Source organism: Rasamsonia byssochlamydoides (genome assembly GCF_041956645.1).
Source record: "Rasamsonia byssochlamydoides strain NRRL 3658 unplaced genomic scaffold VTN77scaffold_7, whole genome shotgun sequence".
Lineage (NCBI taxonomy): Eukaryota > Fungi > Ascomycota > Eurotiomycetes > Eurotiales > Trichocomaceae > Rasamsonia > Rasamsonia byssochlamydoides.
In genome coordinates this window covers 324355-348502 of record NW_027192390.1, presented here as the reverse complement: position 1 = coordinate 348502, position 24148 = coordinate 324355, and the positions used below count along the sequence as shown (strand labels likewise).

Sequence of the window (24148 nt, the reverse complement as noted above, 5' to 3'; positions counted from 1 at the left end):
GTTTCCCGCAAGATTCTTTCAGCGCACTTTGCCCTGCAGGAGGAAATTTAAAACCAAAAGGTTCTGTTCTGGCGACACCTTCATGAGCCATTGAACAACATGCACTACCATCTGACAGTTTCTTTTCTTTGATTCTTGATGATCATGCAGTGATTGCTGTCATATTTCAGCCAGCTGACTAGGTATTAGAGACAGGTATTAGGTTGCAACTGGCCACGAATGTCAATATGCCCACTGATCTTTACAAAGGTATGCTCATAATGTCTATTTGATCACTTTACCCTACAATTCTGGCGATTGTACTCTGTGATGAGAATCCTTTCTTTCAGTTCTGCTTCTGCAAACTCATTGAAGAAAACCATTTACCATACCAAAAAAATCTCCTGATCTTGTCGTCTGCTTGATAAAGTATCTTTCTTGAGCTTGTTGGGTCCACTGCGGCTAACAATGTCGTACGAACCAGGTTCTTAAAAGCAGGTAATCGTCAGACCTGCATTCCCAGGATTCATGTAACAAGTAAGCCAACCAATGTTTTTCAACTGCGGACGGTCTTGCACATGAAATTCCTTGTCTATGATGACAACAAGTCAATCCATTCAATGAGTCTCCATTGGAGCACCCTCCCCTTGAGCATGCAGTCTAGAAGGCACATGGAGCGTTGTATCTCCTCAGCAATCTTGACGTCTCCCTGATACCGGACTTTTCGAGGTACTCTCGAAAGGGAGGATAGGTTGTGGAGTTCTCTGTCGGGACCTGGTCAAAGGAGATGTCATCGCTTCTCTACGCTTGCTTTCTCGAAATGCATGCTTGACATTGTGCCTATCTCTGCTTCAGAACATGCTTGTCCGTTTTGGATGGCATGGGCTTAGAAGTGGGATCGGCAGGGGATGGGATGAGTAAACTGGCTTTTCTGAACAAACAAAATCCTTGAACTCGATACATCTCTATCTGCTGTCTCCCGCAGTCCTGCCTTTTGTGGTCGGAGAAGATCAAGTCGAGCTTGAGGCTAACTTTGATGATGGAACAACAGGGTATCTGCACGTCAGTCATAATAAGCTTGTAGCACGTCGTTCAATATTCGTGTCTTCTACGCAGAACTCTGACGTCATTACTTTCGTAGGCAGGCATTATTATTTCAATCAATAAAAAAAAAACAAGACAAGAAACAGTAGGTGTATTCTGTATGTATGTACAGTACAGTGCAACAAAACAAAACTCTTCTGAACGAAATCTGATCACGAATGAATAAGAAATTTCTTCAATAGAAAACTACCTCTCTTGCCGAGTTACTGGAGGGCCCTTTTATCACATTAATTAATCCATTATTGATTGGTACTCCTGCAAATTGCGCCCAAAAATTCTTTTTCTATTCGTATTCGTTCCTCATGCGCCTGAGCTCCGTTTCTAAACGTGTGTGAGAGTGAGAAGTCTTCGTATCTGCATTGATGCGACTTTGGGTATTTGTTTGTTTCAAACGCGGTCTACTTGTTCTTCTTCATTTCTTTCTTTCTTTCATTGTCGGTTTCGATAACGGAGGAGGGGGGATTGGATTCGGGGGTTAAGTGAGCGGAGTGAGGAAGTACGGAACTAGAACTCCATGGCCTCTAGTCCTTTGACGTCGGGGTCGTCGTTCCTCTCGATCTCGACATACTGTATGGAGCCTGTGAACCCGTAGGAAGCTTATTAGCGTTTTATAGTTCAAGTAAAGGATCTTTCTTGGAATAGCAGTCCCATGGATCTCTATTTTGGGGGATAGCCTCAATCATGCTCAGGGTTCATACCAGGACTTTCTTTGCGTTACATATTCTCCATGCCAGATTGCGAACGTTTCCGTCAGCACGGACGACCTCGGGGGCGAACTCAATGCCAAACCTGACAAGGAAACGAAAGTCAGTATCATGGGCTGTCGGTGTTTTGGGACCGTCTAACTCACATCTGATGCACTGCGAAAACCACCCGTTTGGCGTACTTGCCGTCACGGTCAACGAGACTTCCATACTGCTCGTCAACAGTCTCCGGAGCAATCAGAGGGTCACGGTCGAAACAGTTGCGAACGACAGGTAACAAAGCGGACTCGACCGCCGCCTGGACCAAACCATGATCGTCGATCTCAAGATCGTCCTCGTCGAACCGCCCGATCCTAATTTCGAACGGTCTGGAAATTGCCATAACGTTGTGTTTGCCGTTGTGGTGGTATCGGAACTCAAAGACTCCTTGCGTCCAGAAGAGCTTGTCGCCCGAGAAAATCATCTCTCCAGATGCGAGGTCGCGGGGCTCGCCATCTTTGCGGTTGGAAGCAGGAATGATAACGTCGCTGCTGATCAGACCCTTTTCGCAGGTCAGACTGTCATAGGCACCTTCGTTCGTAGCGATCCATCGTCCCTGCGATGAGACCCGCGTAACTTCACGCGAAGTATTATCAGTAACCATATAGAGACCAACCCAGTCCTTCTTGCTATGGTTAAGAGGCGCGGTCCACTTGACTTTGATTGGAGCTCCATATTCAAACATGAGGCTCTTCAGATCGCCCCTTCTTTCAAGAGGCCCGCGAGCATTGATGCCTTCCTTGCCGCTGCTACGTTCATGTTCCGCGGACGGTGAGGACTCGGTACCCTCGATCTCTAGAGAGTAGTCCTGGAGTTCATAACCAGCAAGATCGTCATCAATGCGGGAGATGGTGATCCGCGCGGGATATTTATGGAACAGAGCCGTTGCATCCTGCACAAAAGTATTGACGCCAGCAGCCAGCTTTGGCCGAGCGGAGTCCAGAAGCTCTTCCACAAATTCAAAGGACTCATCCACCATCCGGTCTACACTTCCACCAAGCTGCTTGAGGGGTGGAGGCAGGGATCGCTTCAGGCTCTTCACCAAGCCTGCATCCCGCCGCAGGCTTCGGCCGTACAGCTTTTGCATGTGTGGACGTTCAACCAGTTGGATGAAGGCTAGGGTCATAATGTGGCTAAGGAGAGCAAGGAAAACAATTGCTCCACTACCTGTGATTAAGGCTGCACCCCACACACCAGCAAGACCAAGGACACGCTCGGGATTGTTCAGGAAGCGATAAATACCACTGTAGGTCAACTTTGATGAGGCGTCAAAGAAGAAATCCCCAAAGAACCAGCCGAACTCCCCTAGCGACTGGTAGATGCTGACTGAAGTCCAAATCTGCAAGGCGATCAACCCGACTCCGATGATGTGTTTCAGCAATACCATGTTACGGCTCCAGTCGGAAGGGAAGGTGTACATCTTCCACGCCGCGGCGATGAAGCTCGCATAACATAATGTCATACTGAGATGGTATGAGCCCTTCCACTGACGCCACGCTTCTTCGGGGCTATCTCCAAACTTGACGAAGTGTCGGGTCCACGCTTTCTCCTTTGATTGCCGGTGGAGGATATACCCCATACCACCTGAATACCAGATTCTCCATAAGGCAGCGTTGAGTACAAAAAAGAATTGATAGACTGGCGTGGAAGGGGTGAGGGCGGTCAGGGCAAAGATAAGCAACTGGATCAGGATCACGGAAGAATCTATCACTCTATGGAGATCCAAGTTGTGCAGTCCCAGGAGATTGTGGACCGGGGAAGGCTGCGGTGCTTTGTCGCTGGCGCCTGTTGCACTGGGCGCTTCTGAGGTTGTGGAACCACCATCCTGGTCGACAAGGCGCTTGCGAGGGGCCGGGGGGTTGTATGTCTTATCAATATGAGGATTCTCAACAAAGACCAAGAATGCAAATTGAGCTGCATGTGCAAGGATGGAAATGATAAGCACTTTATAGCTCGCAGCCATCAATGAGATTCCGTAGTAACCGGCATATCCGACGGAGTACATTGGATGGGGTGCCATTTCAAACACGCCATCGAATGTCAGTGATTGGTCAATAAGGAAGAAAAAGTCCCCCCAATACCACGCGAAGTCCTTGACAACCCTGTGCGCATCCAGTTTCACCCAGAGGTTGAAGAGAACCAAGATCAGACCTGCTGTCCATCGAAGCCCCGTCACCAGCAGACTCTCATCTTCAGGGCGGCCACCACAGGCTACTGCAAACAGACAGTATGAGATGAAGTCACACATCAAGATGAGGTCCACGACACGCCTAAAGACCAGCCAAGTGTTATACTCAATTGGGGCATTGTCAAATGAGTAGTCTTTCGGGATCATGGTCTCCATGTCACGCTTGAGAATGTGGTACAGTGTCGGATGGGGGTTCTTCCCGGAGGATGGGTTGACGAAGATCCTCGACTTCTCCGCCCACCTCACCAGTGTCTTGTGATGCGACTGATTGTGGAGCAGCCAACCGATTCCTCCATTGTAAGAAATCCGCCAGAAGGTATAGATAGCCGCAAAGGCTGGGATCCTCGCCGAGGCAGGGAGGAGCCAAAAGATCACAAAATGTAAAGCCAGAATGGTCAGAACGATGATATCGGAGAGGTTCTTGGGCTGAGTTGGCGACAGAAGCTGCGATACCATGTCATGCGTCTGGGGGACCGTGAATACTTTGAGAATTACATATTGTCAGCTCCAGTGTCCACAGGAATGACAACAAGTATCAAGAGCATGTGATAAAGTACGACAGTAGAAGGCAGGGTGGGATTAATTGAGTGCGATGCTTTAACTCCATATAGTGCAGAACAAGGCTACTTACTGGTCCCATCTGGTGTCCTGCCAAAGGTCTTCTTGGTCTTTGCATCTGTGTTTGCTACAGCTGAATTATTGCCTGCACTTGCAAGAGCTTCGTCCACAGCATGAGCATCAACGGGCTGCGAGGCTGCAATTCGCTCACGCAGGCCCTCATCTTGAAGATGGGCACCTGTTGTGTGACTGCTGTCCATGGTTGCAAGGAATTGAGACAGCAATAGATCTGTAAGGATGTCAATAAGGCATGTGAGAGAAAACTGTGGGATCCAAGTTATCGGGTAGATTGGCTTGTGATTTTCAGCACGGACCCTACCTAAATGTCTATAGTCAGTGGCTTAGTGCATTATTAGTCTGCACAAGTAGTTAAAAATGTTGGGAAGCACAGAGCGTCCACATTGACTGGCTATGCCAACTGTAATGCTTTGAAAACTTGGAGGAAGAACTGGAAGTATTCTCAGTCGGGAGACGACGTGAAGTGGTGAAGACCGTGAGGTAAATCCCAGGGATCAAAGGTTGGAGATGCGGTGTTTTAGCGTTGCCGGCCCACTGAAGTTGACAGAAGTCGAGAGAAATCGAGTGCGCATTTCCACAACTAGAAATGGATTATTTACCTTTCCAGTATTCTATATGTAATTTAATTTGTCTCCTCTGGCTGTGAAGTGTGCACATGTGCAGGGATCTGAGGGTGGCAGAGCATCGAAAGAAGAGAATCACAGTGCATGCAGCATGTTTCAGTGTGGGGAATCCTTGGACACGTCGTCATGGCTTGGAAGGCCGTGTGAATGGAAGAAGAATAAATGACATTGACTGGGCTGCTGCGCGGTGCCTGCAGAGTAAGGTGCATATGTCGATCGAGTCCTTCCGCGCCAGGCGCCCATGGACTTGGCTGTCCCTGGCGAGCAGAGAGCTGTCAAGTCGCCCCTGCCTCGATCGGCCATCGACGTCATCACCTCACGTGCTTGGCCAACATGGCATTTCCTGCAATGGCGATGTTATTTCAGTCTTACCTAGGTACCTATGTAGGTACTTAAGGCACTGAAATTGTGTTTCTGCCTATAAAATGAAAAGAAAAAAAAAGGCTAACTGGTAGGTACCTAGGACATATTTATCCTATTCCCTTTCATTTGAGTCTAGTATTTCTCCACAGGTCCGATTACTACAAAAAAGAGAAAAGAGAGTTCGATACCGAGATTGCACCCTTTCCCTTTCTTCAGCTCTCCTTCCAATTTTCATTTCTCATGATACAATTGACAACTACTTGGATCCTATTTGGGAGAGATATTTCGTGTCCTGCTGTGCCTAAACCGATCCTCCCCGATCGGCCGATAAGTCGGTTGCTGGATTAGGTAAACAGAAAGCTTGTTCAGCGGGGACTGTTGCCGGGTCCGGTTCGGAATCTCACCCCCGCCCAGTCGCCACACGAGCGTTTGTCATCCAAAGGAACTCCTAAGTAAATTATTATCAATCAATCACCCCTCCGTATCTATTGCTTTTTACTCATCTGCACTCTTTTGTTCACTCTTTTTTTTTTCCCAGATTTGAACGCCTTGCTCAGTACTAGATGGCTCCCTCTCTGGAGGATCCAACAGCGGCATCCCTAGCCGCGCCATCTAGGGCCGCTCCAAATCTTGTCGCACCTGAACCAGGTATGCTTCTTTTGTGGAGGATTCCGCAAATAGGTCAAAGTTGGCGGTGATTGCTCACGAGATTGGTTTTAGAGCATTGCCCTGGCCCTGAATCGGAGCAGGCTGGCAAAAGCGATGCTTGCGCCGGATGTCCAAATCAATCCATTTGCGCCTCCGCCCCCAAAGGACCAGATCCAGACATTTCCCTCATTACCGCTCGTCTCTCACAGATAAAACACAAAATCTTGGTGCTCTCGGGTAAAGGTGGCGTGGGCAAGTCGACATTTTCATCCCTCCTTGCCCACGCTTTTGCGTCCAATCCAGACTCGACGGTGGGCATTATGGATACGGATATCTGTGGGCCATCGATCCCGAAGATGATGGGCGTCGAGGCGGAAACGATACATGTCAGCAATGCTGGCTGGAGTCCTGTGTGGGTGACGGATAACCTAGGAGCCATGAGCATCCAGTTCATGTTGCCCAACCGTGATGACGCCGTGATCTGGAGAGGTCCGAAGAAGAATGGCCTGATCAAGCAGTTTCTCAAAGATGTGGAATGGGGGGAGCTGGACTATCTGATTGTCGACACTCCACCGGGAACGTCAGATGAGCATCTGTCGGTCAACTCATTCCTCAAGGAGTCCGGTGTGGATGGCGCCGTGGTCATCACCACTCCTCAAGAGGTATCTCTGCTGGATGTGCGGAAGGAGATCGATTTCTGCCGCAAGGCGGGAATCCGAATCCTGGGCCTTGTCGAGAATATGTCTGGTTTCGTCTGCCCGAACTGTACGCATGAATCGCAGATCTTCCGAGCCACGACGGGAGGAGGGAGACGACTTGCCAAGAAGATGGGAATCCCGTTTCTGGGATTCGTTCCCCTGGACCCCCGGGTGGGAATGGCCTGCGATTATGGGGAGAGCTTTGTGGACAACTACCCGGACAGCCCGGCGTCGAAGGCGATCAAGGCAGTTGTCCGGGCGGTCGCCAAGCAGGTGGGAGAGGATCCTGACCATGTCCTCCCGGAAGAGATAGTGGTCTAAGGGGGGTCTTATTGGGGTAGTATTTCGTTTTTATTCGATATATACCGATCCGCGTGGTTTGTTTTGGGCAGCGATTTTCATTTGAATGATCTTGGGTGGTACATACATCGGTCACGGCGTTTCGGTGGGAGACTTGACATGGGTTTTCAAACCCCTGATACCCAGGGAGAATATACGATCTGCATTATTATCTAGGGCATTAGCATGGCTACAAACGTTCTGTTACTATTACTGAAATCAGGCTCAAGATAGTGAATTACTAAATTCCGACTGCCCGGTCCTTCCAAGATCCAGCGCAACTCCTTTTCATCCTACAGCAATTACTGCTAAAGCTTGCGATGGATTTGTGGGCAGCTGGTAATTTTCGTTTATATTCCAAGCGACAATGGCCTGTCGCCGATGTTATTTATATCATGCTGTCCCTCATCCAGTTCCTCCGCTTTTCAGTATCATCTGCGCTACAGCCGCGCCATTTCCTCTCCACTGAATATTTTTTTCAGTCTATTCTACAAGTTTTTTTTTTCAGGAGGTTCGTCGGACACCCGTTCGTTGACAGCAGATGGGCGAACGGTCGGATGTGATCTCTGCCTTGGATTTAGAAAATGCCGCGACAGCTGCTGTGATGGAAGCAGATGCGCCTGTTGCGGAGAATAATGCTCTCAGTTTATCTCGTATTATCACTGTTCCAGGCTCTTGGGAAAGACGTGCAAAGTCAACTTTTGTCGCGAAGTCGCTTCAGGATTCCGAAATCACATTACAAAAGGCAAACAAACTTTTGGCTTGGGGATGAACCGCAATTCTCGAGCGTTTATTAAAACACCAAAGCCGCACCCTCATCTCCATGAAGACGGCGAACATCCCCGTGTTCCCAAGTTTATTGAATGGGACTCGGAAACTCGTTGTCTTACAATGGAATATCTGGATAATGGGAACCTTGGGGAGGATATTCAGCAACACAGCCAAAAGATAACGGCTGAGCTCCGTCGTCATCACTGGGCAAGGCAAGCAGCTGAAGGGTTAGATGTCCTACATTCTGCGGGCGTCGTCCACTGCAATATCTCGCCAAGAAACTTTCTGTTAGAGAAGATCTCTGACTTTGGAGGCGCCTCTTTGTCTGGTCCCGAGCCATCAGCTATGGCTGGAACTAGATTTCGAGACCCTGATTATAACTGGGATGCTCCTCCTGTGTTCGGAGATGATATATTCAGCCTGGGCTCGTTGATCTACTTCATCATGACTGGAAGTTATCCCTATGAAGACCGAGTAGTAGTTAGACAAGGCTTTGTGCTCGAGACCAATAAGCACAAGCACGAGCGTTTCAACGTATAAAGCAGTTGCCTATTTAGGTAAGATTGTTCTTTGGTCTTCACCTGAAGGAAGCAAGCACCAAGCACCACACCTGGTACAATATTACTTGCATGCCTGACATTGCAGGATCCTGCACCTGGACTCCGGCCCCTCTGACGTTGGAAAGGCTGAAAACCTCCAACGCAGCCACCGTGATGGTGATGTGCTGTATGCACCTCCCGCCTGCTTCTGCGAGTTTATGGGCGAATCAAAGAGCTGCAGCGTCAAGTTATTGTTATGTGCATTGTCCCATGCCTGATTCCGGGTTGCATTGCATGGTCAATTAGTAAGGCGCCCCGGTCAATGTTCCAGCTGTCATTTCAGCTCAGCCCCTCCAACGTTGCCGTCGTGTAGGCTGGTCCTGTACATGCCTTTATACCACTCGTCCATCCTCGAAGACCGGGGTTCTGTCTCCTACAGGCGGATATGTATAGACATGCACTGATTTCGAGGATCGCACCCTCCCAACGTAATACGCCAATTGACCTGTCGTCCACCGGAATATGCCCAGGCCCCCAACGCTGACATACTACCTTGTCTTCCACGCATGTGCCTATATAGGTACATATAGTAAAATAAAGGGCACGGAGAAATGACAAAGAGACCAGTACACGCTGCCTCACGAACTGCATTGTCCAGTGGCAACCGACCACCGGTAGAAGGACAGCTAAGGTCGCCGCGATCGAATGAATTTAAGCATCGAGCGCGACAAAGTAAACAAAGTAAGACTTTTCCAGCATCAAGTCCAACGCACCTTATTTTAGAGTATTTTGAAGCTATTCCCAGATTTCAGCTTTGAAAAATGACTCTCGAGCCACCCGAAGACTGGCAGATTTAAAGTCACGCCCCTTAATCTTTTGCTATCAGCACATGGCCTTTTTGGGGGACAGACAATAATGACATCTGCCATTCCAAATCACAACCTCCTAGTATGCCGCCAAGGCATGGTCTGCAGCTGGCCAGAACAGAGCTAGGAGCTGAAAGTTATGCTAATAATAAAAGATACAATAAAACTAGAACCCACTAGCAAAAAGGGTCGCAGAAGGCAACAAGGGAGAAGAGTTGGCTGAAAACGCACAGGGATAGGGAACAGGGCCAGGAGTTGAGATTCAGCTTCGATTTCTGACAACGAATCGAATGAGACGATGAGATATTGGGAGGGAGGGGGAAATATATTCAAGTCCGGATGCTGATGTCGAGCAGCAGCGCAATATTCGGCCAAGCCATACAGGGTTCGGGAAGGGGAAATCATCTGTGCGACCTTGTAGTGTCCAGGAACACATGGTGCGCATAGGGAAAGACAGAGAGGAAGTGATAAACTGGCGAGAGGAGCTGGCTTATATTGTTGCAGGTCACGTGGTCGTGGAAATTCCATCACTACTAATAGGTTCCTTAATGAGTCGCAAAGACAGGAGGGGAAAAGGAGGGAGATGGAGAAAGAGGGAAAGAAATTGCTAACTAAGGAGCTTTGAACCTGAACTTTGATAGAAATCCTGGGGTTGCATTGAAGATCTTGAAGCAGCAACAGCATCTAGTGCCCTCGCTTGGAGCCCTAGCGTATATATAGCCGAGCCTCAGTGCGCCATCTTAAACGGTACCTACCCGGAACTTTTTTCTACCTACTCCGAGCTGGAACCCGGCACCATCTCCTAGGAATCAATGCTTTCTCCTCCTTTCTCTCATAATCATGTTCACACTCCTGCTTCAGCACTGCCTCCCTCGGGCCTCCTCCCCTGCCGCAGCAGAGGAGGGTGAGGAAAGCCCTAGTTCGGGAAGGGGATCCGGACAACCTGCGCGTCTCCCATTGTTTATCTACATACTCCGTAGAAAAGGAACAGTTCGGATCTAGTACTCCGTATGGGATACTACACCAGTGGAGCAAAGCTATAATAGTGAATAATAATAATAATAATAATTAGCCGGCATTGCATGAAAGTCGCACCCAAGTACTGAGCTTGTCGTTTCGGATAAAATATCGTCAGACATTGTGGCTGTAGACCCATCATCCTTCGTTGATCGTGTTGTCTGTCTCGCTTGATCTCTTCGTCGCCCGATGTGGCAAGCATAAGGAGATCTGTAATGGCGAGAGCATGCAGGTCTCGTTATAGATGAATAATAGCGTGCGTATTCCGTATGTAGCAGAACCACAAAGTAATCGATAATGACGCCATAATCGGTAAGTTACTGCTCGGAGCAGCGAACTTGAAGATCTGTCGAGTAGTAGCTGTGAGAGACAGAGGCTGCCGTTTCAGGCAAGTGGCGCGTCGTGGATTGGTTGGCGAAGATGCATTATTAAGGCAATTCCTGACACTAAATTCTAACCTCTAACAAGCAGTGTTTCAGACATGCTTCTTCCCGCGACAACGGCTGCCAAGCATCTTGCCATCTTGAAAGCTCCTGACAGTCACCATTGCCTCCCAGACTCTTTGAGCCTGGAGTTCTCCACCGCCACCACGCATCGATGGTTTGAATATCTTGACAGGTTCCTGAAATGCATCTGGCCACGCAAGCCCCGCGTGTACCATTGCTGTTCTCCGTAAAGGCGATCTGGATCCACCAACCAGATGGCCATCCACAGATCCAGTCGTGAATGATGGAGTTCACTGCGACCAACTCTTCACACCAGCATGAAGCTGGCAGGCGAATCATAAACAGTTTCCAGCAAATGATACTGTACCATTGATGGGGCATTTAGTGTTAACCCTTTTTTTTTTCTGTTTCTGTACTAATAATTTTAGCTGTAACCAACTAGGTGTGAAGATCTACTACCATCCTCTCCCAGAGATATCTTCTCCTCTTCTCTCCCTTCTTGCTCTTCTCTGTTGTGTTTCTTTGTCTACGGCCCTTTCGAAATCTCGTTCCTCTGGGAGGCCTTCCACTCCGGCCTCTTTGTTCTACCTTCACTCTTTTTCTCTCCACCCTTTTCGCCACCTACAGCGTCGAGTCAGGACTCGACCCTGTTTCCGTTCTTGCAATACAACTTTTTTTTCTCTAATAATTTCTTTTGCACTTCGTCTACATCTCCTTCGTTCACTCTACGTTCTTTGTCTTGGCCGCTTTCGTTCTGTAGTCGGGAAGGCCCTCTGAGAGGGCTACTTGTCAAGATGAAGCTCCTGACGGCTTTTCTCTGCACACTCGTTTTCTTCTCAAGTCTCGCACTCAGTGCGCCAACAGCACCAAAACGGAAAGGCAGGTCCTTTAAAGTAGATCGGATACGACGCAGTGACTATGTACCCCATGGTCCTGCAGCACTGCGAAAGGCTTACCGCAAGTTCAACATCAACCCGGGGACTTTTGGTCTCGATCTTCTCGATTTTGAGCCCATCAAGCCCAGTGAGCTTGCTTCCAAAGCGAAAAACAATGTCACGGAACCAGATGAGGAGGGTGCCGTGAGTGCCACGTCTGTCAATAGTGATGCCGAGTTTGTGTCCCCGATCACGGTTGGCGGACAGACACTGGTGATGGACTTCGACACTGGATCGTCAGACTTGTGAGTATCTTGCGGTCTATACCATGTGATTACCATAGGCTGACTGGTTCCATAGGTGGGTGTTCAACACTCAGCTCAGCAAGGCAGCCCAGCAAGGCCACACCATCTATGATCCGGCCAAATCTTCAACCTTTAAGCAACTGGAAGGTTTCACATTCAACATCAGTTATGGTGATGGATCCAGCGCGTCCGGCAACGTTGGCACCGATACCGTCAATATTGGCGGTGCTATTGTTGAAAAACAGGCCGTCGAACTTGCAACCGAAGTGTCCGAGTCGTTCATCGAAGACACCAGCTCGAACGGACTGGTGGGCCTCGCATTCTCCAAACTCAACACGGTGCAGCCTCAACAACAGAAGACTTTCTTCGACAACATCGCGAGTTCGTTAGATGAACCTGTCATGACTGCATCTCTGAAGGCCGGGGGTGTGGGAACGTACGAGTTTGGAACGATCGACCAATCCAAGTTTACCGGTCAGCTTGTGAATATCAGCGTGGACAATTCCAATGGATTCTGGCAGTTTAATTCCGCACAGTTTGCCGTGGGTAATGGGCCGTTGCAAAATATCCGGCTTGCGCCCACCGCTATCGCCGACACGGGCACTTCGCTCATGCTCGTCAGCCCTGAAGTCGCGGAAGCATACTACGAGCAAGTTGAGGGCGCCATATTCGCAAACCAGGCTGGTGGTTTCATCTTTCCCTGCAACGCTGAGCTGCCCACCTTGTCGATAGCCGTGGGCGATGCCAACCTGGCAACCGTGCCGGCATCAGTGTTGTCATTCTCCGAGATTGGGACGAACACCACCAACGGCCAAACGCGTAAGTCTTCCAGAGGCCTTTCCTTTTTTGTGCTTGATGTTATTTTTCTTCCGTTCTTGCTAACTTCGATATGTAGTGTGCTTTGGAGGTATTCAGTCAAACCAAGGCAACGAATTCCAGATCTTCGGCGATGTGTTCCTCAAGTCCATGTTCGTCGTCTTTGATCAGAGAGGCCCCTCGCTGGGCTTGGCCACCCCTACCTAGAGCCGCGGCACTATGATGCCCACCTAATCTTCTTGCATCTATCTGGAGTCAATTACACCCTCTCGTTGTCGGTAGCCTTTTTTCATATCCCTGGACCTTCTCTGCACGTTTCTGTAGCCTGAGTGAAGAATCTACTGTTATACATACCTGTATAGAGTAACAATGAGAGCGTGTCTTATCTACCTAACTGTACGAGATAAACCCTGAAATACGCACAAAAACGAGGAAGAGAAAAAGAAATATTGATCATGACCACTTGCAATCGACAACTGCTGTATTCTGCTGTTTACTGAGATTGGTAATATTGCTTGTCGTTCTTGTCCATACAGGGTAGTTAGGTTCGCTTAGGCTGAGTCATCCAAGTGGGCCGCAGCCCTAACGTGTCCCGCTCGACGCAAAAAGTTACTCCAGGCGCAAGGTCTGCCGTTCGCGGGTGCAGAGTGCAACAGAACGTATATCTACTCGTCCAGAGTGGACTCCTCTCGTCTAACTGACAACATATGCTTATTCTTTCCTGGCAGGGATCATTTTATAGCTGCCCAAGCTGAAGCCCCTCACCTCCGCCGGGAATTTACTGCGGGCCGCAGGAACCCCGCTTCTCCGTCAATCACAGATCTCAGCCCTCCTGCGATCTCGTCCAAGCCTCATTATCAGTCGATCTTCTCCAGTCAGTGGACTCTTTCATTCCCGATTCTCTACCAAAATGGCCACAGCTTCCGCGCCCGAGAGCTCTCTTCTCTCCCTGCTCTACCGATCCTACCCCGCCGCCATCTCGCCGGATGCGACCGAGCTCGATCTTTTCCACGCCACTCCTAAAATCTTCCCGCACAACTCCTACTCGGAAGCCGAAGAGGCAGACATCAAGCAATGGCTGGGTACTATCAGCGGGTTGAGCGCTGCCCTTGGCAAGGATGACAAGCAGGCCGTTGCGGCGATCCTCGCCAATCTCAACACCCATCTGGCAACGCGGACAACTTTCCTCGGTGGGAAGCCTTCTGTTGCGGACATCGCAGCCTACGCGGTGTTGGCTCCTCTTGTGGAGAAATGGACTCCCGAGGAGCGTACTGGAGAGAACGGATACCACCACATTGTGAGACACATCGACTTTGTTCAGAACGGATCGCTGTTCAGTCTCAAGATCCCGGACGAGGAGAAAGTCGCCATAGACGTGGATGACGTTCGCTTTGTGCCAAAACCAGTGGATCCGAAGGAGGAAAAGGAGCGGAAGAAGAAGGAGAAAGCGGAAGCCCAAGCTGCGGCCAAGGAGAAGACAGTTGTCGTGGGACAGCCGAAGGCCGAGACGGTGAAGGATACAGTCCACGAGGCGCCGGAGTCCACTACGGAAGCGCCTGCCGCAGCGAAGAAGGAGAAGAAGGAAAAGAAAGAGAAGAAGGAGAAGCAGCCCAAGGCGGCGCCTCCACCGGCTGCACCGCCATCGCCATCCCTGATTGATCTCCGTGTTGGTCATATTCTTCGCGCGATCAACCACCCCAACGCGGATTCTCTCTATGTCTCTACCATCGACTGCGGTGATGCTCCTGGATCAGAGAACACGACGCAGGACGAGGCCACGGGTAAGACGGTTCGGACGGTCTGCTCGGGATTGAATGGGCTCGTGCCGCTCGAAGAGATGCAAGGCCGTAAGGTTGTTGTTGTTTGCAACCTGAAACCCGTCACTATGCGCGGCATTAAGTCAGCAGCCATGGTTCTCGCCGCATCACCACGCGTGGCTGAGGGAGAGGATTCCCACGCCGGTCCCGTTGAACTCGTCAACCCACCGGCGGATGCTCAGGCCGGTGAGCGGGTCTTCTTCGAGGGCTGGAGCGAAGGTGAGCCGGAGAAGGTGTTGAACCCGAAGAAGAAGATTTGGGAGACCTTCCAGCCCGGTTTTACGACCACGGATAACTTGGAAGTTGCCTTCGACAGTACGCAGGTTCCTATTCTGGCGGAAGAGGTCTCTGCGGCAGGCAAGAATCCTGTTGGAAGACTGGTCACTCAGGCCGGCGGTGTTTGCACAGTAAAGAGCCTGAAGGGCGCTACGGTCCGATGATTGAGGGGGAAAAGAACAAGATACAATTATAGCAAATGACATGAAAAAAAAAAAAGAAACTCAGAAGTAAATCGATCTAGCATGGCCTCTCGCCATTGGACATCCTTATACTTCTCTTGAGTCATGGGCGTTTTCCATTTACGAAAATACAGAAATTAGAGAGATAGTCGCAGAAACAATACAAGAGGGAACTGCTTGATACCCTTTCAGCTATAGAGAAGTAATTTTGAGACTCAGAACCGAATTTTAGGAGTTGGAACTAGTTTTACGGTCAATAGACCGTTTCCTAGGTCGTTCTCAACAGTGGCCGTCCCCGGGGGTCTTTTTTTTTGTATAGTAGTAAACCCAATAATGGCTTGTTTACCTTCATTTGTAGCCAAGTAAATTTCCTGTCATTGTTATTGTCGGTATTTACCTGTATAAGTGTACCACTGTTGAAGCGAGTTGATCTACTTGAAGCTTCTGCTCTAAGTAACATGTCGGAGGCGTTTATCTTCTCCAAAGAATCACCCTCATAACAAAAAGACCATGGTTATGTAATTAATTAATTAAGACTGGAAAAGAATTCTCACTCTCAGCTCATTTTCTGGTAACTGGAGGGTATTTAGCTTCTACCCCAATATAGTAATGAAGTTAGGCAAGGTTCCATTGGAAGGTTCTTCATGCGGCTGGCTGGCTGGCTGGCGATTGGGCATGGATCATCACGGCGATTTAATTAGGTAGGATTCATGGGGCGATTTGGCGTCATACACCTACGGAGTACAATGAATATGATACGCTCTTGTCGATCGCTTTCAGCTTCCCGGATTATTTAGGTACCTCCTATCAAATTAGTTTAGGACAGCAGAGCAGGGCGCTCGCGCTAGATTTATTTAGCTTTATGACGTCTCTACTTGTTCTCTTGAGGCCAGCAGCACCTTTCTCTCTTCCTCTCCCTCTGTCTTTTTTTTCCCCTCTGAAAATATTAATACTTCAGTTGACGCGGTAAATAAATTCACAATTAATATTTCTTTCTTTTTTTCCCCCGCCGCTGCTGGCTTAAAAGTGTCTCAAAGTCCTGGCGCCGGGTTCGAGCGCAGGTTGATCCGATCTGATCTGTGTGTTCTTTTTTTAGCCCCATCTGAATGAATACTTAATACTTGGCCGTCATGCTTCGATAGAATAACAACGAAGAGGCCTTAGCAATTGCTCTATTCGTCTATCTTTTCATAAAGTCTCCGTCTTTCGTTAAATTCTTTTTTATTCTTATTCTATCTTTTTTCTCTATACTGTACAGAAGTCCTGCTATGGACTTGATGCTTATACTTATGCCCATGGCTACCCCACTCATTGGAACGGTCATCATCACCGGAGGGAATGGCGCTCTGGGATCGGAAATTGCCGTCGCAATCGCAAAGACGCAGCCGTTGGTGCATCTGCTCCTCGCAGCGCGAGACATCAAAGACGAAAGCGTCCAGCAGGTCTCGGAGAGGATTCGCCTGATCGGACCTCGGTCGCTGGAGATCGCAAAGCTGGATCTGGCCGATTTCAATTCCGTTACGACGTTTGCCGAATTTACTGTACAGAGAGTCCGGCGCAGGACGATCCCGCCTATCATTGTGCTCATCAACTCCGCTGCTACGTTGTCGTATGCCTGCAACGAGTTTACGAAGGATGGATACGATCCTGTCTACCAGGTCAACTGTCTATCGCCGTTCTTGCTGACGGTGAGCCTGCTCGAAGGATTCCGTGCGAATGGATCACAGGTTCTGAACATTGGATGTTCGACCATCTCTGATGGCAGACTGGATTACTTTGACACATACCGGGCCAAAGGAGAGAAGAGTAGATCGGGGACGGCTCTGAGTGCAAAAGAAGGGAATATTCGTTTCGGGAGCAGCAAGCTCTTGATGAGTGCCGCCATGTATGCACTGCGACGGAGTCTCCATCAAGTGTGTATTTCTTTCAACTTTGTGTTTGCCCTTCTTGTTGCATCGATTCTGACGACCTTGGTCTGCAGACGGCGAACATTTCGCTGAATATCTGCACCCTCGATCCTGGAGGCATGGCTGGCGAGAGTCGTCTGTCAACAGATATGCCCAAGTCGATGCGAGTCACCCAGAAGACACGGGAGAGTCTTCGTCCACTGGTGCGGATATTCTCGAAGAGCGCAATCAATACCACGGCCGTGCCAGCGAAGGCTATTGCACGAATCGCGTTCCAGAAAAATAGATTCGGCGATGCAGAACCATACTATATCCTCGACGATGTCTACGAGGCGTCATCTGTCATCGAAGTGCTTCGAGACGGCGAGAAGATGGATGCGTTGCTCCGAAAGATGATGAAGCAGGTCGGGTTAGCAATGGACGAACTGCCGTCTCCCGCGTAACGTGCAAGGCATGGAAGATGAACGTAGAAGGATCACAGCCTGCAGTGTGGTTTAGATCGAATTTTTGCATAGAGTGGACTGTCTTGATGACGTCTTGACCGTAAGGAGTAAATAGTTGAAGTGTACGGAGTAGGTTGTTGTATTGTAAGACAGGCTGCCAAGGACTAGGAGTGTCTTCGTACTACTTATATGGAGTATGCACTTCGAAAACGAACAGCCACGATGGGCATGCTCAGCCTCTGCACTGTCTGCAGAGTCCATCAGAACGTGCAATTGTGCGATTAGTGCTGATCGCAGGAATGCTCCCTATTTAGCTGCTGGGTGGTATGCAAGCGACCTTACCTAGTCCGGAGGTTTTGGGTCAGCCCGGCGGGTGAGCACGGTGCAGGTGGTTCGCAGACGCCACTGATTCCAGAATGACCCTCCCCAGCGCCGCTAATCCTAAAGGCGGCAACTAGTTTGGCTTCCAAGAGGACAGCAACCTTCGAGCCCCCCCCGGCCCCCGACCTGGTCATTTCCAGGCATTTCACCCTCAAATCCACTCCCTTCTCTTTGTATACTTGTTGGGGGATTGTTGTTTCTATTTTCCTTTTTTTTTTACGGTTCGCCGATTTCGATCTTTTCCCTTTCCTTTTCGTGCCTCCGATTCTTCATTGGCGAATTGCGCGTTCTCCTGCAACGTGGTTATTAGTATCAGAAGGGAGGTTGTTAGGGGACAAAGCCTGTGGCCGCAGCCTCGGACGGCCCTGGCAAAAAGAGGTCGCTTGATTTCCGCAGATATCCTCTGGCGACATATGCTGTTGGTGCTGGAGAGATGAACAGGCACTACGCCTACGCCAACGGGTACAATGCTTACCCTCGCGGGGGAAGCGGAACCTTTTCAATATCACCACACAGGTAAGTTCATATGTGAGCTCGATCCCATCGGTATTGTATGGTAACTAACGTTGTCATCGCGTCGAACAAGATTCCAGCCTCGTTCACAATCAGCCCTGCGGCGTCGAAGACAACTGATCATGCGGCTATGTCTCGTTGGCGGAATATCGTTATTCTTGCTGTTCCTCATCATTCCCTCCTGGCGCGCCGCTCTTCTCCCTGCACTATCCCTCGGGCTTCTTTCTTCCGCTGGCGACGATTTTCCGCTGGAGACGGTCCGCTACTATGACCTTTCCGACGTTCAGGGGACGGCGAGGGGCTGGGAGCGTGAGGAACGGGTGCTCATGTGCACGCCGCTCCGGGATGCAGAGCCTCATCTACCAATGTTCTTTTCGCACCTGCGAAACCTGACTTACCCGCACAACCTGATCGATTTGGCGTTCTTGGTTTCGGATTCGAAAGACAACACCCTGGGCACGCTCTCCCGGATGCTCACAGAGCTTCAGAATGACCCAAACCCGCAAATGCGCTTTGGCGAGATTTCAGTGATCGAGAAAGATTTTGGACAGAAGGTGGAACAGGATGTGGAGAGCCGGCATGGCTTTGCCGCTCAGGCCTCGCGACGGAAGCTGATGGCTCAGGCACGGAACTGGTTGCTAAGTGCCACCTTGCGTCCCACACACAGCTGGGTCTACTGGAGAGACGCAGATGTTGAGACCGCTCCGTTCACTATTATCGAAGATCTCATGAGGCACAACAAGGACGTCATTGTTCCGAGTAAGTTGGATGATAGTGAACCAACCATGTCCGTTGACACTAACGGATATAGATGTCTGGCGACCGCTTCCGGATTGGCTGGGCGGAGAACAACCGTATGATTTGAACTCGTGGCAGGAGTCTGAGACCGCGCTCGCGCTCGCAGATACTTTGGATGAGGATGCGGTGATCGTCGAAGGATACGCGGAATACGCGACGTGGCGACCACATCTTGCCTACCTTCGAGATCCGTACGGGGACCCCGATATGGAAATGGAGATTGACGGCGTTGGAGGTGTCAGTATCTTGGCAAAGGCCAAAGTGTTTCGGTCGGGCGTTCACTTCCCTGCATTTAGCTTTGAGAAGCACGCTGAAACGGAAGCGTTTGGCAAGGTAAGATGCGATCGCCCGCTTTTTGCAGACAACGCTAACTCAACCGGTACAGATGGCTAAACGCATGAAATTCTCGGTTGTCGGTCTTCCACACTATACCATTTGGCATTTGTATGAGCCCAGTGTCGAGGATATCCGTCACATGGAAGAAATGGAACGGGAAAGAAAGGCACGAGAGCAAGAAGAGAAGGAGAGGGCTGAACGTCAAGAGAAGATGAAGGAACAATTCAGGGACACCAAAGCTGAATGGGAACTGGACGGGGCCGCCGTCCAGAATCTGGTACAGAAGGAGAAGGCCGAACAGGCCGAGCAAGAACGGAAGGGATCCGAGGAGGGACCCGCCGCTAAGGCAGAGAAAGAGGAGATTGACGAAGGAAAACAATGAAGACAGTTGTTTCATTCTCCCCTACCTGATTGTAAGTTTCGTCAGTGTTCTTCTCACTTCGTCGAACTTACCCAGGGGAACTTGGGACGTCTATTCTCATCTTCCCTACTTTGAATTCCTACTTACCAGAATCAGCATTACCTATATCTTCTTTATCTTTGTCGATGCTATAAAAACATTTTGCTGCCAATTATTGTATTGGAGTCACGGTGCGGCTGTCGCTGTGTGGTTCGACTGTTCGACTCTGGGATGATTTGTATGCCTGTACTATCCTCTCCTTCTTCTTTTTTTCTTTTTTGATACCGTTCTCCTTCGATTTGTGGCAGGTTTGGGACTTCTGACTTCTGTATTTGATTATCATTTTTATTTTCATTCTCTCTGCATTTTTTTCCACGCAGAGGTTTATTTTTTTTATATCTAGAAACGACAAATGGTTTGGCATAAAGTTCATGAGAAGTGATATATCTCATTACATTACCTGCTGGTTTGTACAGTACAGATTATTTGAAAATTCACGGTTTAGCGTTGATCCGTTGATCATCATCGGACAAGTATAGGCGAATTAATTTCGACTGATTCTTGTAGTCTCTCTGTATGGTGATTCTTGGACTGCACCAACCACATAAGTACTGATCAAATTGATCGGCCTGTTTCTTAATCTTACGACTTCGAGATGTTCTCTCCACAGAATAAGCAGTGGTCCGTGCACGAACCGCGTTACGCTCCACCGCGTCTCAAATTAACTTGAAATTAATATTGATGCGAGTGCGACTTGTGCTTGCTGCAGGAATCCATGAATGAGGGGCAGCATACAAGCATATGTATTGATTCCCTTCTCTTTTCCTTCTTTTCATCTGGCTATTATCTTTCGTCAATTGAGAAAGATCATCGAAGCTAGACCAGGCAAATGTCCACACAAACCGCGCAGAGCATCCGCTTCACGCACACTTTTCCACAGCAAGGCTTCAGGCTGCTTGAATTACCGCCGGAGCTGGTTGAGCTGCTCTCTTCCGATGATCCTCCCACGTATGCAATTAGTCTACGTTATGTCCATTGACTTTGAGAAATTTGCTAACCGGTTCGTGTGGGTTTCAGTCTCCTACTCAAATCCCCGTCACCAGATGCCTACCAGTCAACCACAACCACCGCCGACGCCGATACGCGAGAGTACGTCAACCTGTGCACGCCGACCAAGACGTTCCGAGTACGACAGGTCCATTCGTCGAATTCAATACACCTGATACGGCCAAGCAATGGGAACAACATTCCTTCGAATGGGGAGGCCGAGGTAAACTTCGCGGAAACAGTGACGGCAATTGCCAAGTGCGGGTCCACGCTGGAGTTGCAGACCCTGGATGATGAAGGGTTTTCGGCGACGCAATTCCTGGAACGGAGCTTGAGGCTCTACGACCGGTTGAGTACCGACGGGGATGTGCAGATGGGAGAGTCTGGGTCTGGCTCTGCTTTGACATTGTCAGAAAGGAAGAGACTGAAGGAGGAAATATTTGCCGACGTTCCGACGTCCGTATCCCAGTGCGAGAGCGCATGGAAAGAGCTCTGCGCGTTCGTGCATAGCAATACTACGACAGGCAATGGTCCCGGTGTCACCGGCTTCCGGCCCTCTGCAAGGGTGAAGCTCGATGTCTGGAAGAGAATGCTGGAAGGGTCCGTCTTGCAGGGCATCGATATCGAGAAGCAGTTTCTTGTCAGGGACCTGTGGAAGGCTGTCCTTGATGAGGGTGAAGAGGAACCTTTCCCTCAGCCGTTATTCGAGGCTGTCGTGAGAAGGCTGGCCGAGTCATCTGACACCCAGGCATATGATTCGGAGCTGAAATGTAAGTTTGTATTATTGTCAGATTGCCTACGGATCAGGCTGCGAGCCTGCCACGCTAATACGGGGTTAATCGCTAGGGTCGAACTTGGACAAAGTCGTCAGCATCAGATGGATTGGCGAGACATATCTAGAGGTCTCTGCGCCAACGGCATCCTCCGCAATCGGCCGAACTGAATTCATCAATGGCTGGAAGGACTTATTACCTGAATCATGGCGAGATCAGGCGACATTGGACATGTTGAGGGTTCGTGATTCCCTCCTTTTTTTTTCCTCCCCGTTTTGATTTGGTTCAGCCTTGTTGACTGACTGTATATCCAGGAGGGTTCCTACAAGTATCCGGATCCGAGTTCAATATGCTTCGTGAAGGATTCTGAGCGCCAGAAGATGAAGAAAGAATCTTCGGCGGGAGGTACTACGACCAAGAACTCACGAGATTGGCATGCACGATTTCAGAACCAGAGACGACAATGAGGACACCAACCGAATATATTATATTGTCAGGATATACGCCATTCTAGTGATCTCATACCCGACATGAATCTAGAAAGAATGGTGGCTATTCCTACAGGGTTTCACTCAAAACAAGAGGAAAAAAGAAAAGATGATTCATGAAATGAGTTCAGCACCAGCTATACTTCTCATTCCAGAACCACTCCAGGTCATCCCCAAATCCCTGCTCAGCACCATTCCACTTCAGACTGGTGATGCTTCTCTTTTCTCGGTGCACGACGCTGGCACTAGGCTCCAGAATCTGCGCTGCTTTCACCATCAACGGGGTCGGATTCCAGAAGTCGACGCGGCTCATACCAGTTTCGTGTGCTTCAAGCTGCGCGCGTCGCAGGACTGCGGCCATTGCTTCGATTGTGTTCTGTTCCTCCGACATTGTCGTGGGTTCGTCGTAGACCCACCGCAATATGTACAGGGTATGAGACTTGGGGGTTTCTCCGACTGTTCTTGTCCAGGTACAGTACACGTTGTGACTGTCGACACCGGCGCCCTTCACCACTGGTGCTTTCTTGTTGAAGATACCGTTTTCTTCATAGAACTCTTCACGAGCCCAGTGCCAGAGCATATGGTCATAGTCAGGGGCAATGCCCACTTTTGCTCCTGATGACTTCTCAGAGGCTGCCCGCAAAAGCTCGCGTTCCTTTCCAATGACAGCGTCGCTACACATGGATAACTGCACATCCTCCGCCGTCAACGGTCTCGCTTCAGGGATGTTGGCCCCTGCAGGTGCGATTGGCTTCTTGTATTCTTCCATTGTGATTGGCGGCAGAGTGAGGTGCGACGATGGAAAAGGCTTCCACCCGTACCTAGCATAGAACTTCTTGCCAACGTCCGAGAATAGCACGGAGAAGACTCCTCTCTTTCTGGGCAACTTTTCCGCCTGCCAGGTCTCAAGTTTCTTGCCCAGCTCGTGCATCATCCTCCCGGCGTAGCCCCTCCCTCTGAATTCTGGCCGCACAAAGACGCTCCCGATGCCATGACATATGATGTCCTCCACCTTTCCGTCGTATGCCAGGAAAGCGTGCTTTCGAAGCGTTTCGCAGGAGCTGAGAATGGTCCTGGCGTTCGGCTGTTGTCTTGGATCGACCAGGATCCATATTGTGAGCCCTCCATCCTTCGTGAGATTCTGATTCATGAGATGGTCCTCACGCTCGATATACTTCTCCACACTGAGAGGCCCCTTCCATGCAGCGCTGTTCAGCCGGAGAACCTCGAGGCGCTCCTCGGGGGTGGCAGGGACCAGTTCGAGGTTTGGAGAGTCTCCATGGGGCAATTCTTCGGAGGGCATGATGGCTGATATACAGAAGTCCAATTCCGCCTGGAGCAGGAGATAGAATGTAGTGAGTGGCAGTAGCAGGTCAATAAGCTCGCATCGATCGGTTCAGAAGGCAATGCTCGAGCTGGAGACGCAAGCGAGTCAGCAGCAACAGTAATTGACGATGATTACTTGGAGAAACAGAGTGAATTAAAAGCAGGACCGTCTCATCTTTAAGTTTCTCCCGCCACATGGGGCAACGTGCATCATCGAGCCACATCCATAGGAATTAGAGTCAGGCGTAACGCATCTCCCGACCGCCCATCCAGTGTTTGCGATTCTGGTTACTCCTTGTTACCGGGCCGGTTTTCTTTCCCCAGGACCAAGCCCGACGACAAGCGATAGCAAGCGAAGGAGCAAAGTTACATAGGGTAACTCCGTACTCAGAGCGGCACAGGTAAGGTTGCACCTACCCCGTCTGGAACTGCAGTTCCAGTGCCGGAGATCCACCCGGGTAAGCTGCGGTGCGGTGCGGTGCGGGCGAGGGCGGGGCGCCGGGGC

The 24148-nt window shown here is 49.8% G+C and overlaps 10 protein-coding genes across 10 annotated transcripts; 7 read left to right on the top strand and 3 right to left on the bottom strand.

Moving 5' to 3' along the window:
- Positions 1–1604: 1604 nt before the first annotated feature.
- Positions 1605–4832, bottom strand: VTN77DRAFT_8244 (uncharacterized protein; the record flags this gene model as incomplete). Its single annotated transcript, XM_069424721.1, has 4 exons — positions 1605–1661; positions 1782–1872; positions 1934–4496; positions 4646–4832. The coding sequence occupies 4 exons, from the start codon at positions 4830–4832 to the stop codon at positions 1605–1607; spliced, it is 2898 nt and encodes a 965-aa protein (XP_069281006.1).
- Positions 4833–6199: 1367 nt separating this feature from the next.
- Positions 6200–7303, top strand: VTN77DRAFT_8243 (uncharacterized protein; the record flags this gene model as incomplete). Its single annotated transcript, XM_069424720.1, has 2 exons — positions 6200–6284; positions 6357–7303. The coding sequence occupies 2 exons, from the start codon at positions 6200–6202 to the stop codon at positions 7301–7303; spliced, it is 1032 nt and encodes a 343-aa protein (XP_069281005.1).
- A 786-nt stretch (positions 7304–8089) lies between these two features.
- VTN77DRAFT_8242 (uncharacterized protein) lies at positions 8090–8632 on the top strand (the record flags this gene model as incomplete). Its single annotated transcript, XM_069424719.1, has 1 exon — positions 8090–8632. The coding sequence occupies one exon, from the start codon at positions 8090–8092 to the stop codon at positions 8630–8632; it is 543 nt and encodes a 180-aa protein (XP_069281004.1).
- A 988-nt stretch (positions 8633–9620) lies between these two features.
- On the bottom strand, positions 9621–10181 carry VTN77DRAFT_8241 (uncharacterized protein; the record flags this gene model as incomplete). Its single annotated transcript, XM_069424718.1, has 1 exon — positions 9621–10181. The coding sequence occupies one exon, from the start codon at positions 10179–10181 to the stop codon at positions 9621–9623; it is 561 nt and encodes a 186-aa protein (XP_069281003.1).
- A 1573-nt stretch (positions 10182–11754) lies between these two features.
- VTN77DRAFT_8240 (uncharacterized protein) lies at positions 11755–13163 on the top strand (the record flags this gene model as incomplete). Its single annotated transcript, XM_069424717.1, has 3 exons — positions 11755–12140; positions 12196–12959; positions 13036–13163. 3 exons carry the CDS (start codon positions 11755–11757, stop codon positions 13161–13163), a joined length of 1278 nt encoding a protein of 425 aa, XP_069281002.1.
- A 703-nt stretch (positions 13164–13866) lies between these two features.
- On the top strand, positions 13867–15213 carry VTN77DRAFT_8239 (uncharacterized protein; the record flags this gene model as incomplete). Its single annotated transcript, XM_069424715.1, has 1 exon — positions 13867–15213. The coding sequence occupies one exon, from the start codon at positions 13867–13869 to the stop codon at positions 15211–15213; it is 1347 nt and encodes a 448-aa protein (XP_069281001.1).
- Positions 15214–16526: 1313 nt separating this feature from the next.
- Positions 16527–17581, top strand: VTN77DRAFT_8238 (uncharacterized protein; the record flags this gene model as incomplete). The annotated part of the gene is made up of 2 exons (XM_069424714.1): positions 16527–17144; positions 17213–17581. 2 exons carry the CDS (start codon positions 16527–16529, stop codon positions 17579–17581), a joined length of 987 nt encoding a protein of 328 aa, XP_069281000.1.
- An 814-nt stretch (positions 17582–18395) lies between these two features.
- On the top strand, positions 18396–19991 carry VTN77DRAFT_8237 (uncharacterized protein; the record flags this gene model as incomplete). Its single annotated transcript, XM_069424713.1, has 4 exons — positions 18396–18478; positions 18549–19234; positions 19287–19606; positions 19659–19991. The coding sequence occupies 4 exons, from the start codon at positions 18396–18398 to the stop codon at positions 19989–19991; spliced, it is 1422 nt and encodes a 473-aa protein (XP_069280999.1).
- A 907-nt stretch (positions 19992–20898) lies between these two features.
- VTN77DRAFT_8236 (uncharacterized protein) lies at positions 20899–22296 on the top strand (the record flags this gene model as incomplete). Its single annotated transcript, XM_069424712.1, has 4 exons — positions 20899–21017; positions 21087–21826; positions 21903–22069; positions 22144–22296. 4 exons carry the CDS (start codon positions 20899–20901, stop codon positions 22294–22296), a joined length of 1179 nt encoding a protein of 392 aa, XP_069280998.1.
- Positions 22297–22444: 148 nt separating this feature from the next.
- VTN77DRAFT_8235 (uncharacterized protein) lies at positions 22445–23620 on the bottom strand (the record flags this gene model as incomplete). The annotated part of the gene is made up of 1 exon (XM_069424711.1): positions 22445–23620. One exon carries the CDS (start codon positions 23618–23620, stop codon positions 22445–22447), a length of 1176 nt encoding a protein of 391 aa, XP_069280997.1.
- Between the last annotated feature and the right edge of the window lie 528 nt (positions 23621–24148).